Consider the following 12,324-nt stretch of genomic DNA (forward strand, 5'->3'; position numbering starts at 1 on the left):
GCGACTATGCACATCAATAGAGACATGTATCATCGCCTAGATACTCAGAGCTCGCGACTCGCTCATATCAGCACAGCACAGCGGTCACGTCGCGACGTGAGCGACAAGTCCTCAAACCCAGATGAAACATGTTTGGCAGCGTCCACTTAGGCCTGAAAGTGGGAGCTGGTCACCCATCCATTCAATCCACTTGAAGACGTCCTCACGAACTTCTGGGTTCGAATAATCTAGATTTGAAAACATCAAATAGTCGTAGTTGCCATTCTCTTTGCTGACGTCCCGCGCCCAGTCTTTGTTCTTATCAGGCCCCAAGATTTTATATATTCCCTTGTTCTTATTAAGGGCATCAAAATCGACTCCTGAAAAATGGTACCAATGATATTTCATCTCACTGTACCGTTCCCCCCGGCCAGGAAAGGTAAAACCCAGCCAACCTTCAATTTCCACGGGCTTACTGATGACTTTCCGGCGGTCTAAAATTTTGGCTCTAGAATTAGTATCAACAAGGCACTTGTATATTTTGGAGTCCATAGACATATTAACGTCCCCATCCCCATTCTCCATTAGCAAACTCAGATTAGATGGCCAGAAACCCACCTTTCGGATGAACCATCACCGCATTACATTTCTCCGTATGATCAGCTCCAGCCTTATGATTAAGCACCGTATCCCAAATGATTCGGATCTCCATCTCATGCGCCTTAGTCACAAGAGCAACCAGCTCTTCCTTAGTTCCCCACTTGGTGGCCCTCGACCCTTTCTGATAGAACTCGCCTAGGTCGTAAAGGTCATACAACTCATATCCATTGCCGGACGGGCTCATGGCCTTACAGCCTGGTGGGAGCAGTATGCTGGTCACACCGATTTCCTTGAGCCTTGGTAGGGCTGCCCGCAGCCGTAGCCAATGTCGCTGATCATCAGGCACGTACCACTCGAAGGCCTGAAACATCAGCTGGTTTGGCTCACCCGGCTCGTCAAGGTCGAAGTCTGAGGAAATTGTTTAGCAAAGGAAATTTGTGGCGATTGTGTTCAAAAAAAACAAAAAAAAAAAAAAAAAAAAGGCGACTGGATGATAACGACCAACGTGTTTGGAGCTGAAGCGTTTCCATCAAATACACAAGCAAAAAACAGAAAATAGTCGAATAAAAAATGATCAACCCACAAGAAATGAATTTAAGAAACCAGACAGATAAATTGAAACAAGAAAAAACAGGAAGCGTAAAGCACCCCATGAAAGCTAAATTAAAATAAAGTATTTCAGAGGAACAAGAAAAGCAATAAATACTCACCGTCAATGTCAAGCCATTGCGTCTCTCGCTTTCGAAATATGTGCTGGTAGGCCGACGATATAAAAGACCCCATTCTCCCGCAAAATGAATGTCCCAACAGATGCCGTCTTAAGCAGCCTCAACAGGATCACCTTCAGCAACCAAATGCAGACAGTCTTTTTTTTTTTTTCTTTTTCTTCTCTTCAAAATAAGATAACGAAAATTCAAAACATCACCGCATACGCATGTGTTAACGCACACATGCACACGTACGTCTTAGTGGATATGCATAAACGGCTTGGTCCTTGGTCTTCTCTTCTCTGCTCTATTTTCTCTCAAGAGGTGTGATCCTGATGTTCTCCAAGTTTGAAACTTTTCAAGGCGTTAGATAAGGTTTCAGGGGCAGTTGGGCCTCGGGTTGTGATAGGCCAATGGGTAGTTCAGGGGTAACCTTGGAATGAGAGGAATTGACGAAGGAACAGGGCTCTCTGATATAGATATGCGGATGGGAAGATGGAGATGGGATTAGGGAGACAGGTATCTTGGGTATATATATGCATATTCTAGCTGTCTGGTATGTTGGGAAAAAGCCGCGTTGTCCTAAGGTCTAGCCGGGGTTGGAGCGCGGTAAAGGAGGATGACCTTCCCGCCTAACCGTAACAGGCAGTCATTTCTTGGCAATCATTGGGAGCCCGTTGTCTATGACCGCAGGATGGCAGATGCAACCATGGATATCGCGCTGTATCTCCTCGAATCAAGTGTTGATGCGTCCAGCGTATAACGTAACCTATGGGCTGAACCATGGAGAAGAAATATCGTCATGAGGCAAATAACGTACACTTTTCTGAAGGATCATAGTCTTGAATGCAAATGACAGCGACAAAACAGATGTGAGAATCTATGAACACACCATCTATGGAAAAGCACAAGAGTCCTTTTGAAAAACCAGGGATCCATCACCCTCTATCTATAGATACAATAGAAAATTGTCCTCTAATAAAATAACTGACAAGGAAGACCAGACAGCAGAGGAAGAAAAGAAGAAAGGCAGATAGTTCATGCTAATTTTGTGAAAACCAAGAGAGACAAACGAAGACAAACGAAAAAAAGAAAAAAAATGAAGGCTGAATTATATGGGGACATGGTTCTTTCAACACAAGTAGCAGCTTTGTCTATCTGGTATTTCATTACTTTTCATTTTTTATATCAAAAAAAAAAAAAAAAAAAAAAAAAAAAAAAAAAAAAACTGACACATGAAAAACCAACACGACGAATAAAAAAAATAAAAAATATACATCCCGGATGGACCTGCTAGGGATATATGAGAGGTCACACAGTGGGTTGAGACCGGGTATTGTAGGAGGTTAACGCATCGAAAGAGTTGAACGAAACGGTGGGTGGTGGATATTGGGTAACCAAGGAATCAAGGGCTACTCTATTTCAATTCGACGCCTTGCGTGGCGTTAAGGACGCGCTTGATATCACCTGCAGAGAAAGGAAAGGTCAGTAAATCGTTGATGCGGGGGAAGTGCGAATGCAAACGAACAAATAACCTACCGTAGATACCGAATTGGCCGGCAGTGATAGCACCAACCATGACGAGACGAGCGCCAATACCGGTAAAACTACCCCGGAGTCCGAGTTCCTTTGCAATCTTGATCAAGCGGGACATATTTCCTTCACCTGGAAGGCCTTCGGTCTTGTTGATTTTGCTAAGCATGGTGTCGGCGGGTTGAGAGATAATAGCAGCAGCAAAACCGGCCATGAGACCAGATCCTAAGTTGATAGAAGTCTTGGCCCCATCGGAGAGAGTTTCCTTATCGAACTGACGGTACAGAGCCTCCGAGACTCTCTCGAAAACGACGAACTTGGCCATAGTGTATGGAACCCTGTTCAAGAATTAATATTACTTACTAATGAATGTGATACGCACGGGCGCTGTTTGGTTGGTTGGGGAGAAAGCCCTTACTGTTTCAGAAGGATAGGACCGAAACCAGAGTAGAAAGCACCAACTCCTTCGTTCTTGAGGATCTTCCCGAATCCACTCATTAGGCCAGAAGCAAATTCGGGTTGGGAAACGAGACGAATACGTGTAGCCTCGAGGGGGCAGAGAGCGATATCAGCGAAGAATTCAGCAAGCGCAGACGAGGCGAGGTAGACGGCGGTTCTGTTCTTGGCCGCAGTCTCGTAGCCAAGGAAGTCGATGGACTGCTTCTTGAAGAACTCGTAACCTCCGAACTTGAAGGCCCCTTGCAGGAAGTAACCGGCAGCAGTTGGGCCAAAACCGGTCAACAGAGCCGCGGCTCCTTCATTCTGAACGACCTGCTTGAATCCCCCAATCATGCCTCTGTTGTAGGTTTTTGGATCAAGCTGGATTCTTGTCTTGACGCTGGAAGACATTCCATTGTTAGCCACGGGTAAATATCGGCGAATCGGCCGCAATTCCAAAGCGCTCATAACAGACAGACGCAATGAGACTCTGGGACTTACACGTCGACAGGTGTGAGGGCGCCATGGGTAACTGAACAGCAGACAGCGCCAGCAAAGGCGAATCTTGAGTACAGGTTAAGGCCGCTCATCTGGGGCCCCTGGGGGGTGGGAAGGGCCGGTTTCTGGATGCCATCCAGTTTCGAAGAAGGGGCAGCAGCAGCCATTCTGAAAAAGAAGAGATAGCACGAACCAAGCGAGTGAACGCGAAACAAGGAAGAGAGGGAGAGGAAGGGGGAGGGGAAAGGGGGAGGGGAATTATTAGTATATGGCCACGGATAAAGTTGGAGAGGAAATGTATGGAAATCCGCGATGAGAATTTTTTAGAAAGCAAGAGGCTCCGAAAACTTTTCGCGGCCAATCACGGGACCCGGAAATGCTGAGAATCTGTCTGCAGCCACACTAATGTAAATATGGAATAGCGGATCACAGGCTTAGTCACCCTCGTTCCCACAGGCTGGGCGGCGATTGGCGGAAAACAACAACATTCTTCCAATTCTCCATCTCCACTTGTGCTGGAACTGGGCTTGGGGCTAAAGGGTGAGCAACAATATCCAGAGGAACTCCCATTCCAGAAGCACAGCCTTGTCATCCACTGGCGTGGTATGTCCAGGTCAGCAGGTTCAAAAGCTCTAGACGTTAACATCAACATCCCTCACTGCTACAAACCTCTTAAGTCCTCTCTACCCGATCTTTGGGCAAATCGGAGCCAACCCTCAATTCATTTACACCTGGTCAAAGATCGCAGGAGAGCACATCCATGGGCTATGGCGAGGGGTTCGCGACCAAGAGGCCATAGGTGATAGGAGAGCAAACGATGGGAGGAAATCTCTGTTGCCATGATGTCATCCTTGTAATACAAGTTGTTGAACCCCATACCAACCCATCTTTCCAGCTATACTCACCACAACTCTTCATTTCGCTATACCACCTCTAGCAATATGCGAAAAGGGCACAGAAATACCCACGTAGATTTGATGCCGAAGCGATTAATCAAGATTGATTCTAGGGTTTTCCGAATTTAACACATCAAATATCAAAATACCAAAATCTGCTACCATGGGTTTTCAGTCCTCTTTCAACATCGTTGGTATCGTCACTTTTTGGCTGACAGTGTCCCTCCAGTTATCGAGGTTCGTGGTCCAACAACACCTTTCCAGAGCTTTCTTAGGCCGATGATGTCGTAGCTTGCCAATCCGCGTTTTGTTCTTTTCCATCGTAATCAAAACCACCGGTCTCTGATGATGGCCTATTCCTCATGTTCATGTTCTGTACAGGAACAATCGTAGCAAAAATGACGATACCGATGATCTTTTGTCCCAGTCATGCAAGTGAAGAAAGCTGGGGTGATACGAGGAATAAAAGTCATGTCGAGCTGTCGGCACCAACCTCATCCATGCTACCAGACCTATCGGTTAAGGCGCTTTTGATTTGGGGCAGTAGATTGATCGGGTAAAAGTATTGATATTCGGCAGACGTAATAGCAGGTCCCCAAGAGCATGGATTTCGTTTCCCTTCAAGCGGAGATGGTGGGGTTCGAAGCCTGGGTTGATAAGATCAAGCGATTATCTTTCAGACATGCTCAAAAGAGAAACCGATCGGTGGACCCGGAATTCTGGTTGGATGTGTGAGACTTTCGTTGTTATTTTCTTTTCATCTTGAACTATGGTGCTTTTGCATACCACTGATCCCAGACGTATCTATACGTTGCCACATAGCAGATGTGTTGCAGAAACACTGCCTTTAATTGCCAGCAAAGGTTTCTGTACTAATTCCTAGCAGCTACATATAGACTATCTATCTATCAACTAATCTACGTACATATATATGTCCCTGAAACATTTCATCAATTCATAACTCTGCTCAAAAAACCAGCAGATGGCACATGACAATGCAGAACATAGCAAATAACTCAATAAAAATAGGGCGAGAAAAAAAAAAGGAAATAATCCACGCGAAGAGCACTGGCTCGTATAAATACCCATGCTTCCACGAAAATAATCAGAGAACGGTGAGGGAGAAGGGCCCTTGCGGCCGACGAGATGTATAAAGCAAGGACGAAGGTTAATGCAAAATTTAGATATCAAAGTCAAAAGGAAATTACCACCCCGCTATTGGGGTAAGCAAATTCTCATTTTGCTTATCAAAGCGGGAAAATAAAACGAAAACAAAAGACAGAACCACCATTTAATGACTTTCACGCCCCATCTTCGCAGAAACCAAAACCGAGAAACTGCGTCTTCCTCATCGCTATAGTCATACTAGTTCATAAACGCAAAACAAGTTGTGTTAATTGTCAACTGGCATCCAAACACAACAAGGAAGCGGTACTGGCTCTGTTTCTAGTCGTTCCACATCTTTCTCCACGTCGTGTATCATGACTTGCGGTGACTGTGTTACCCTTCTGCCGATGGACCCTCAGCTCCTGTTGATGTTAAAACCACCGCTGATGGCTGACATTCTACGCCTACCAGCGGTTGAGATGATTCTAACATTTGAGCGGAGGACGCAACAGTACGGTGCTCACTTATGACATCTGGGTTTAATATGGTTGGCTGCAGAGCGGGCTGCGCAATATGCTGAACTGATGAGCAAACGGTGTCACGGTGCTTCCTTGGCGAGGAATCGTTTGGTTCAGCTAATACCGTAGGTTTAAATGCAGCTGGTGCTTGGGGCTGAATCGAGGGCTCACTAGAGTGAGATTCACTTTGGCAAAGATGTGCAAAACGGTTTGGTGTGTGTTGCGATGTGAGAGTTTGCTCTAATGGAATACCATTAATAGATGACATTTCAAATATGGGGCTCGCACACGCGGACGTTGTGTGGGTCATTTCGTCATCCATCTCAGAACTCAGTGGAAATCCTGGTTGACCGGATGGGATGACAGGAAAACCAACGACTGAGGGACGGCTACGTTCAATAGCTATTGGCGTCGAGATATTTGGCGGAGGGGCATGCGGGGGGATTGATGTGGGGTCTATAAAAACTCCTCCTCTCCTCGTCAGGGTAATCGATAAGTAGAGGACAAGAACACTTAGGAAAGCAAGCGCGACGTTCCGTGTATCACTGGCGAGAACACGGATGTAATTTGCGCAAAGAGTCTGCAAATCAATCTCATCAGATTTGGCGGGTATCATCTCATGCTCATGTCCATGCTTATAGGTTGACACGGAGAGAACTGTTGCCCGTGGCTCTGGCTGCTCGAAAGTAGGAGGAGGTGATGGCCTGTCAAAATCCGATTGAAAGGGAGGAACCACATCATCTCCGAGCCCATCTATTGCCTCCTGGGTGGGTGGTGGCGGTTCACCGTAAATCTCTCTCCTCCGTTGTTCCTCCTCCAACAACCGCAGTTCCTGCTCGATCTTCATCTTACCCTCTTCAGTAATTCTCCGCTCTAGTTCCCGCTTTATCTCGACCGGGAGTGCCAATCCGACTTCGACGTCGACCTTTTCCATTTCTCTCCACGCTGCCGCCCAAGCGCCAGCTCTCATTAGTCCATTCGCAGCATAGACTTTTATTTCCCATTTCCGCTTTTCCCCTTCCAAATGCCGAAGAACCCGTGCGCCACAATCAGCACATTTTTCCCCTTCACATCCATCGCTGAAATCTCCGCAATCCTCTTTCGCATCAGCCTTCTTACCTCCATCATCCGCACTGTCTTCATCTTCCCGACCAAGGAAATGCCCGTATCCCAACCTTGGCCGAACCAGCTCTAGACTCTCTAATAGCCGCTCCTCAAGCAAGTCATACATTTCTTGGGGATGAGATATCAGCAACCCGCGATCCCTCAGCACACCCGAATTGACAATCTTATCCTCCAACAACTTCCACCTCGCCCAGTACTTTTCCGGCAAAATCTCCTCGAGAAGCTGCGCACTAGGTCTTCCCAAACCATGCGGTAGTGTAAGAGACGGTGGGAGCAAAGTACAATGGAGAAGGACTAGTGGGTACTCCTTCTGTACTGGCTCCCCTTTTGTCGGTGGTGATTTATAATTCCACCTAGCAGACGGCGGCGTCGAGACCAGCGAGCGCATGGACATCCCCGACACACTCTGGCACGAATGGCCACGGCCGTTGCCCCGGCGCTTCCGATATCGCGATGGTGTAGTTTTCTCATTGTCGTACTCATACCCATACCCGTCACAATCCTCCTCATCTCCCATTTGCATCGCAAGCACTGAGCTAGGGTGTCTAAAAGGCGAATCACGATCTCGAACGCCAGGCGCAATTTTTGAAAGCCGGGAGGTATAAGTGTTCTTTTTAAAGTCCTTGCTGTCCACGGGAATGGGTTGGTCATTATTACTCTCTATATAATGTTGCATATAATGCCCGCGGAAATTCGATGGGGTAATGGTGCCGTTGTAATCATGCTTTCCTGGAGGATATACGACGACGGAGCCCGGTAAAGAAGAAATGGATGAGCGACTTGATGTTGACCTTGCGGCATGTCGGCCCTCTTGATCGAAATAATCGTCATCACCAGTAAAAGTAGCGGAAGCATGAGAAGAGGAGGAATGAGGTCGCTCGTGGGGGTTATGGTCAAATGCATGGTATTCAGTAATCCCATCAGTTTCCACCTGCTGGTCCGAGGAAGCTGTTTCCGGTTCGGGTGTGGAAGCTGTGGCATTCGCTTCAAACTGATGCGACTCTCCCTCATTCATGATTGCGCATGATTGCGACAGATCGGTTTCATTAAAATCACGGGCACTTGCATCCACGGCATCCGATATTTCCGCTTTAGGAGCTAAATCCGCCATGACCTCAGTTTTCCTGAGTACTATGTATATTTGTTTGCTGATGTGCTTTGTTCCCCGCGCTCGAATTAAGTTTGATTACCGGCCCGCTGAAAGCTTTGCCCTTTATTTTGCTGGTAGATCGGTTAGGTAAACGCTATTCGATCGGCTCAAAGATTTCACCTGCACAAAATCTATCGTAAACAGTGCACACAAAAGAATATATACAACCTGTTTTCATATGCAATATCAATGTGCCATGAGGATGGCCTTCAGTGACGAAAAGGAAGTTTGAATCTTGCAATTAGCAAATAGCAATAACAATACTCCGTACCATCCGCTATGTTCTGTAAATATTGAATGCCGACTGATATCGAGTCGAGGGAGAAAATGCTGTTCAAACAAATGTCGGAGTTTCTTGTCCTCAGTTGTTGGAGGAGGTTGGGGTGATATGCGTTGTTAGGGGCAACCATTAAAAGAAATAATGTGGCAGGGCCTGGGCTGGGCCACTAGATGAGCAGAACATCTGCAACGGCTTTTTAGTGCAGCCATTGATGGTTGCTATCCCACTTTCCCCCGCCTATCACAAAGGTAAGAAATTAAAGGTTCGACAAGGATGATGCGGGAGACCGATGACACACCAATATGTTGTGACTTTTGTCAAATGTTTTTTGAGAGTGCGCAAAACGTAAGAGAGAAGAATATGACAACTCGCAGCAAAAATCAATGCCACCAAAGCTATCATTGAGGATATCCAGAATGTAAATCCATTTCCAGTGGTGTAAGTTCAAATTTCTCGCACCAGAAGTCGGGTATCAATGGACAACAAGGTCCGGAAGGCAAAAACATTGTGGCCAAAAAAAGGGGGGAATCTCTATTTACATAAGTACAGAAGTATCTATATCCATAAATGCCAATGCGCCATTCTTGTCGAGGGGGAGGAAGGCCAGCTTGAGCAACAATAAATATTAGAGTGATATCACAGCAAGAAATCTGCTCAAGCAGGGTGCTGAACTGAGGAATGTATTATAAAAACAAATTAAGCAAAAATATCAGATAAATGGGTTAATTCTTAACCGGAAGGGAGAGGACGTCCATCTGCCCCATCATTCGGTTTGTGACAAGTTTTGCAGCTAGGATGTGCGAGATGCAACTGTTGGCTTTTAATCAGTCACAGATACCAGGAACCAAGGTCGCGGATTCTCCTTGAACCATAGCACTAAACAAGGGGGAAACCAACGCTGCGGCAACCCTGCGTCTCTTGGTTGAGGCTGCCGATCGGTAGAAACATACCGAATCTGTCGCGGTTGAGTGGCCTGACACGCGCATTGCAAGCGGACTGGCAAGCGCATTTGGCAGCAACGCGGCATTGGATTCGTTGCTTTCGAGGGCGGGGCCAATCGTGACCAAGGGAACGAAAAGGCTTAAATGGACACATGCCAGATACAATATACCAAACACGATGCTTGGTCACATTGCCGAAACATATAGGGATTGCATCAAATACTAGTACTTCTAGTAAATGTTAGCCGGGCGATCCTTGGGTCAAAGGTAGTTAGATATCACCTCCAACATTATCAGTTGTCGAAACGAATATAAATAGATACATAGGCAAAAGCAAGTATATATGCGCCAGAAATTCAGAATCCATCCGGCTCTATCGAAGAAGGGAAAAGGAGAACACAAGGTAAGGGAAAAAAGTGCAAGGGGAAAATCCCAGCGAGTTATAAATAGTCTACATACGCGGCGGGTAATTTCCAGAACCCGATGCTAGAGTTTCCTAATTTACTGAGGGTCGTGGAATCTCCATCATAGTTGTCGACCTTAGGTATGAAATCCCACCAAGACGGGCAACGGGTCGAAGAACAGCAGGATCAAGAAGGCTCCTCTCGTCATCGATCGCATCCTCTCGTGCCCAAAATCTCGTCCCCTCTAGTATCACCATAACACCACTCTTCTTCCCTGGATTTGCCCGGCTATTCCACTCCTTTGTTTCCACGAGTTTCGTCTCAATCGAGAATATCGACTCCTTAACTCGAGGGGCTTTGACTGTCGTGCACGGGGCCGGGTGCAACCCTGACAGTTCGAATTCGGATATGCCATGTGGCACGTTGATAGAGCAGTGGTTGACAGCTTCAAGATGATATTCGCTCACTGTGTTAACAACGCACTCCCCCGTTTCTAGGATGTTGCGTAGAGAATCCTTTGGCGGATCCGGATTTCCCGTGAACCCCACGACGATGATTGGGGGGTCGAAGTTGACCATCTGCGTAAAGCTGAAGGGGGCAACGTTTAAGGTCTGCCCGTCTCTTGATCTGGTGCTCAGGAGTCCAATTGGCCGTGGCACGATCGCGGAGATCATGAGTTTGTAATTGAGGTGTGCAGTCCGGCCCGCTTCGTAGGGGTCGATTTCGACATGGTTTTTCTCCAGGCTGGCTTGGTTATCGTTTCCTCCTTGTCCTTGCTTCCAACCGGGATTGGGTGATTTGGTCCAGGTTAGCGGCGCTGAATGGTCGAAATCAGGCCGTGATGCTTCAACTTCAGCGAATGGAGGGCGGATGCTACCCATTCTTACGGAGAAATATGAGGTTAACGGGTAAAGAGGGTGCAAGCTCTTAAAAGGGGACGCAGAGTTCAATTGACGATATGCTGCCCATGTGTCAACCACCAAAGCACAATATTTACTCCAAATGGACCAGGCCGGGATTTTGTTTTGCCGAAAGGTCGTGCCTCCGCCGAAAGAAGTCAAGAGGACCGAGAGTAGCTCTAACAGTTAGCACCATTATCGTATCGTTCCCGTCTACTTCAAGTTTCATGTTTCGTACGCGGCGTAGTCCAGGAGGTCAAAATTAGTAGGAGACCATTGAGTCATGTCTTTGCTGGAGAATCGACAAGGAGTCGGATGTCCCTCCACTTAGTTAGTTACTACCAGCGCTAGTTAAGCGTTGGTAAGCCGAAGTACATAGTTATAGTGAGAGGTTTCAAGTTGCTAAACCTACCAAATCCTTGATTTGACAGCTTCCCATTGCGAACTAGCATACTATATAAACCCACGCCGCAAGCCGCATTGGCGCTAAACCAGCCAGATATCTGCTTGACTCAAGTTCAACTCAAATTGAAGAAGTCACCGTCTGATGGGCTATACAAAAAACGGCGAGAGCGGAACCACTTTGCAAAAAATTTGTCCACTCGGGTTAATCCCGCTGCCCATCTTTTAAGTATCGTCCTTTTCAGTTCGGTACAATCGCTTCTAATCATACCACCCACGACTTTAAACATACATATAAGCAGGATGCTCAGGTCTATCACATCAACCGTGTCAAAGCACTTACCCCACTAGCATTTATGCCTTCAGGACGCCCGCCGTTTCCTCCGGACTCCCCTCGAATTGATCCTCCACCGCCTGCAGTCCATCTGCGGAAATTTTCCTATGACTCCTTGAGATCGACCTGCAAGGATTCGTTCTTTTTTTTTTTTTTTTTTTTGGACGTGAGATTTATCGCTTGTAAACAAGAAGTTTGTTCATCTCTTCCAACTGGGAAATTTTGTCTGCAATCCCCCCTGAGAGTCCCGACACCTGCAAAGCTGCATTAACTTCCCATCAGGCAATTTGATTGCTGAAAATTTTTGAAATGATGTACCTTGATGGATTCTACCGCGAGAGGAGTCTACTTAATTTCGGATGGAGGGATTGTCTCCAGAAGCTCCTTCATATACGCGGATGCCTTCCACCGCGGCTAATTCAACCCCCATCGGGCAGATGAGGGCGACGTTGTATGAATCCACTGTACGCTCTTGGGTCCTTGGCATACCCACGATGCTCATCGCAAGGATGA

At 46.8% G+C, this 12,324-nt stretch overlaps 5 protein-coding genes across 5 annotated transcripts; 1 reads left to right on the top strand and 4 right to left on the bottom strand.

Annotated features, from left to right (window-relative positions):
• Nucleotides 1-111: 111 nt before the first annotated feature.
• HCAG_02297 (predicted protein) lies at nt 112-1,362 on the bottom strand (the record flags this gene model as incomplete). Its single annotated transcript, XM_001542076.1, has 3 exons — nt 112-473; nt 598-987; nt 1,290-1,362. The coding sequence occupies 3 exons, from the start codon at nt 1,360-1,362 to the stop codon at nt 112-114; spliced, it is 825 nt and encodes a 274-aa protein (XP_001542126.1).
• Nucleotides 1,363-2,703: 1,341 nt separating this feature from the next.
• Nucleotides 2,704-3,922, bottom strand: HCAG_02298 (mitochondrial phosphate carrier protein; the record flags this gene model as incomplete). Its single annotated transcript, XM_001542077.1, has 4 exons — nt 2,704-2,753; nt 2,826-3,157; nt 3,238-3,657; nt 3,759-3,922. 4 exons carry the CDS (start codon nt 3,920-3,922, stop codon nt 2,704-2,706), a joined length of 966 nt encoding a protein of 321 aa, XP_001542127.1.
• Nucleotides 3,923-6,393: 2,471 nt separating this feature from the next.
• On the bottom strand, nt 6,394-8,512 carry HCAG_02299 (predicted protein; the record flags this gene model as incomplete). The annotated part of the gene is made up of 3 exons (XM_001542078.1): nt 6,394-6,516; nt 6,788-7,221; nt 7,396-8,512. The coding sequence occupies 3 exons, from the start codon at nt 8,510-8,512 to the stop codon at nt 6,394-6,396; spliced, it is 1,674 nt and encodes a 557-aa protein (XP_001542128.1).
• A 530-nt stretch (nt 8,513-9,042) lies between these two features.
• Nucleotides 9,043-9,453, top strand: HCAG_02300 (predicted protein; the record flags this gene model as incomplete). The annotated part of the gene is made up of 3 exons (XM_001542079.1): nt 9,043-9,079; nt 9,206-9,269; nt 9,381-9,453. The coding sequence occupies 3 exons, from the start codon at nt 9,043-9,045 to the stop codon at nt 9,451-9,453; spliced, it is 174 nt and encodes a 57-aa protein (XP_001542129.1).
• Nucleotides 9,454-9,553: 100 nt separating this feature from the next.
• On the bottom strand, nt 9,554-11,057 carry HCAG_02301 (conserved hypothetical protein; the record flags this gene model as incomplete). Its single annotated transcript, XM_001542080.1, has 3 exons — nt 9,554-9,621; nt 9,782-10,003; nt 10,331-11,057. 3 exons carry the CDS (start codon nt 11,055-11,057, stop codon nt 9,554-9,556), a joined length of 1,017 nt encoding a protein of 338 aa, XP_001542130.1.
• Between the last annotated feature and the right edge of the window lie 1,267 nt (nt 11,058-12,324).

This window comes from Histoplasma capsulatum, genomic scaffold (assembly GCF_000149585.1).
Source record: "Histoplasma capsulatum NAm1 scaffold_2 genomic scaffold, whole genome shotgun sequence".
Taxonomy (NCBI): Eukaryota; Fungi; Ascomycota; class Eurotiomycetes; order Onygenales; family Ajellomycetaceae; genus Histoplasma; species Histoplasma mississippiense.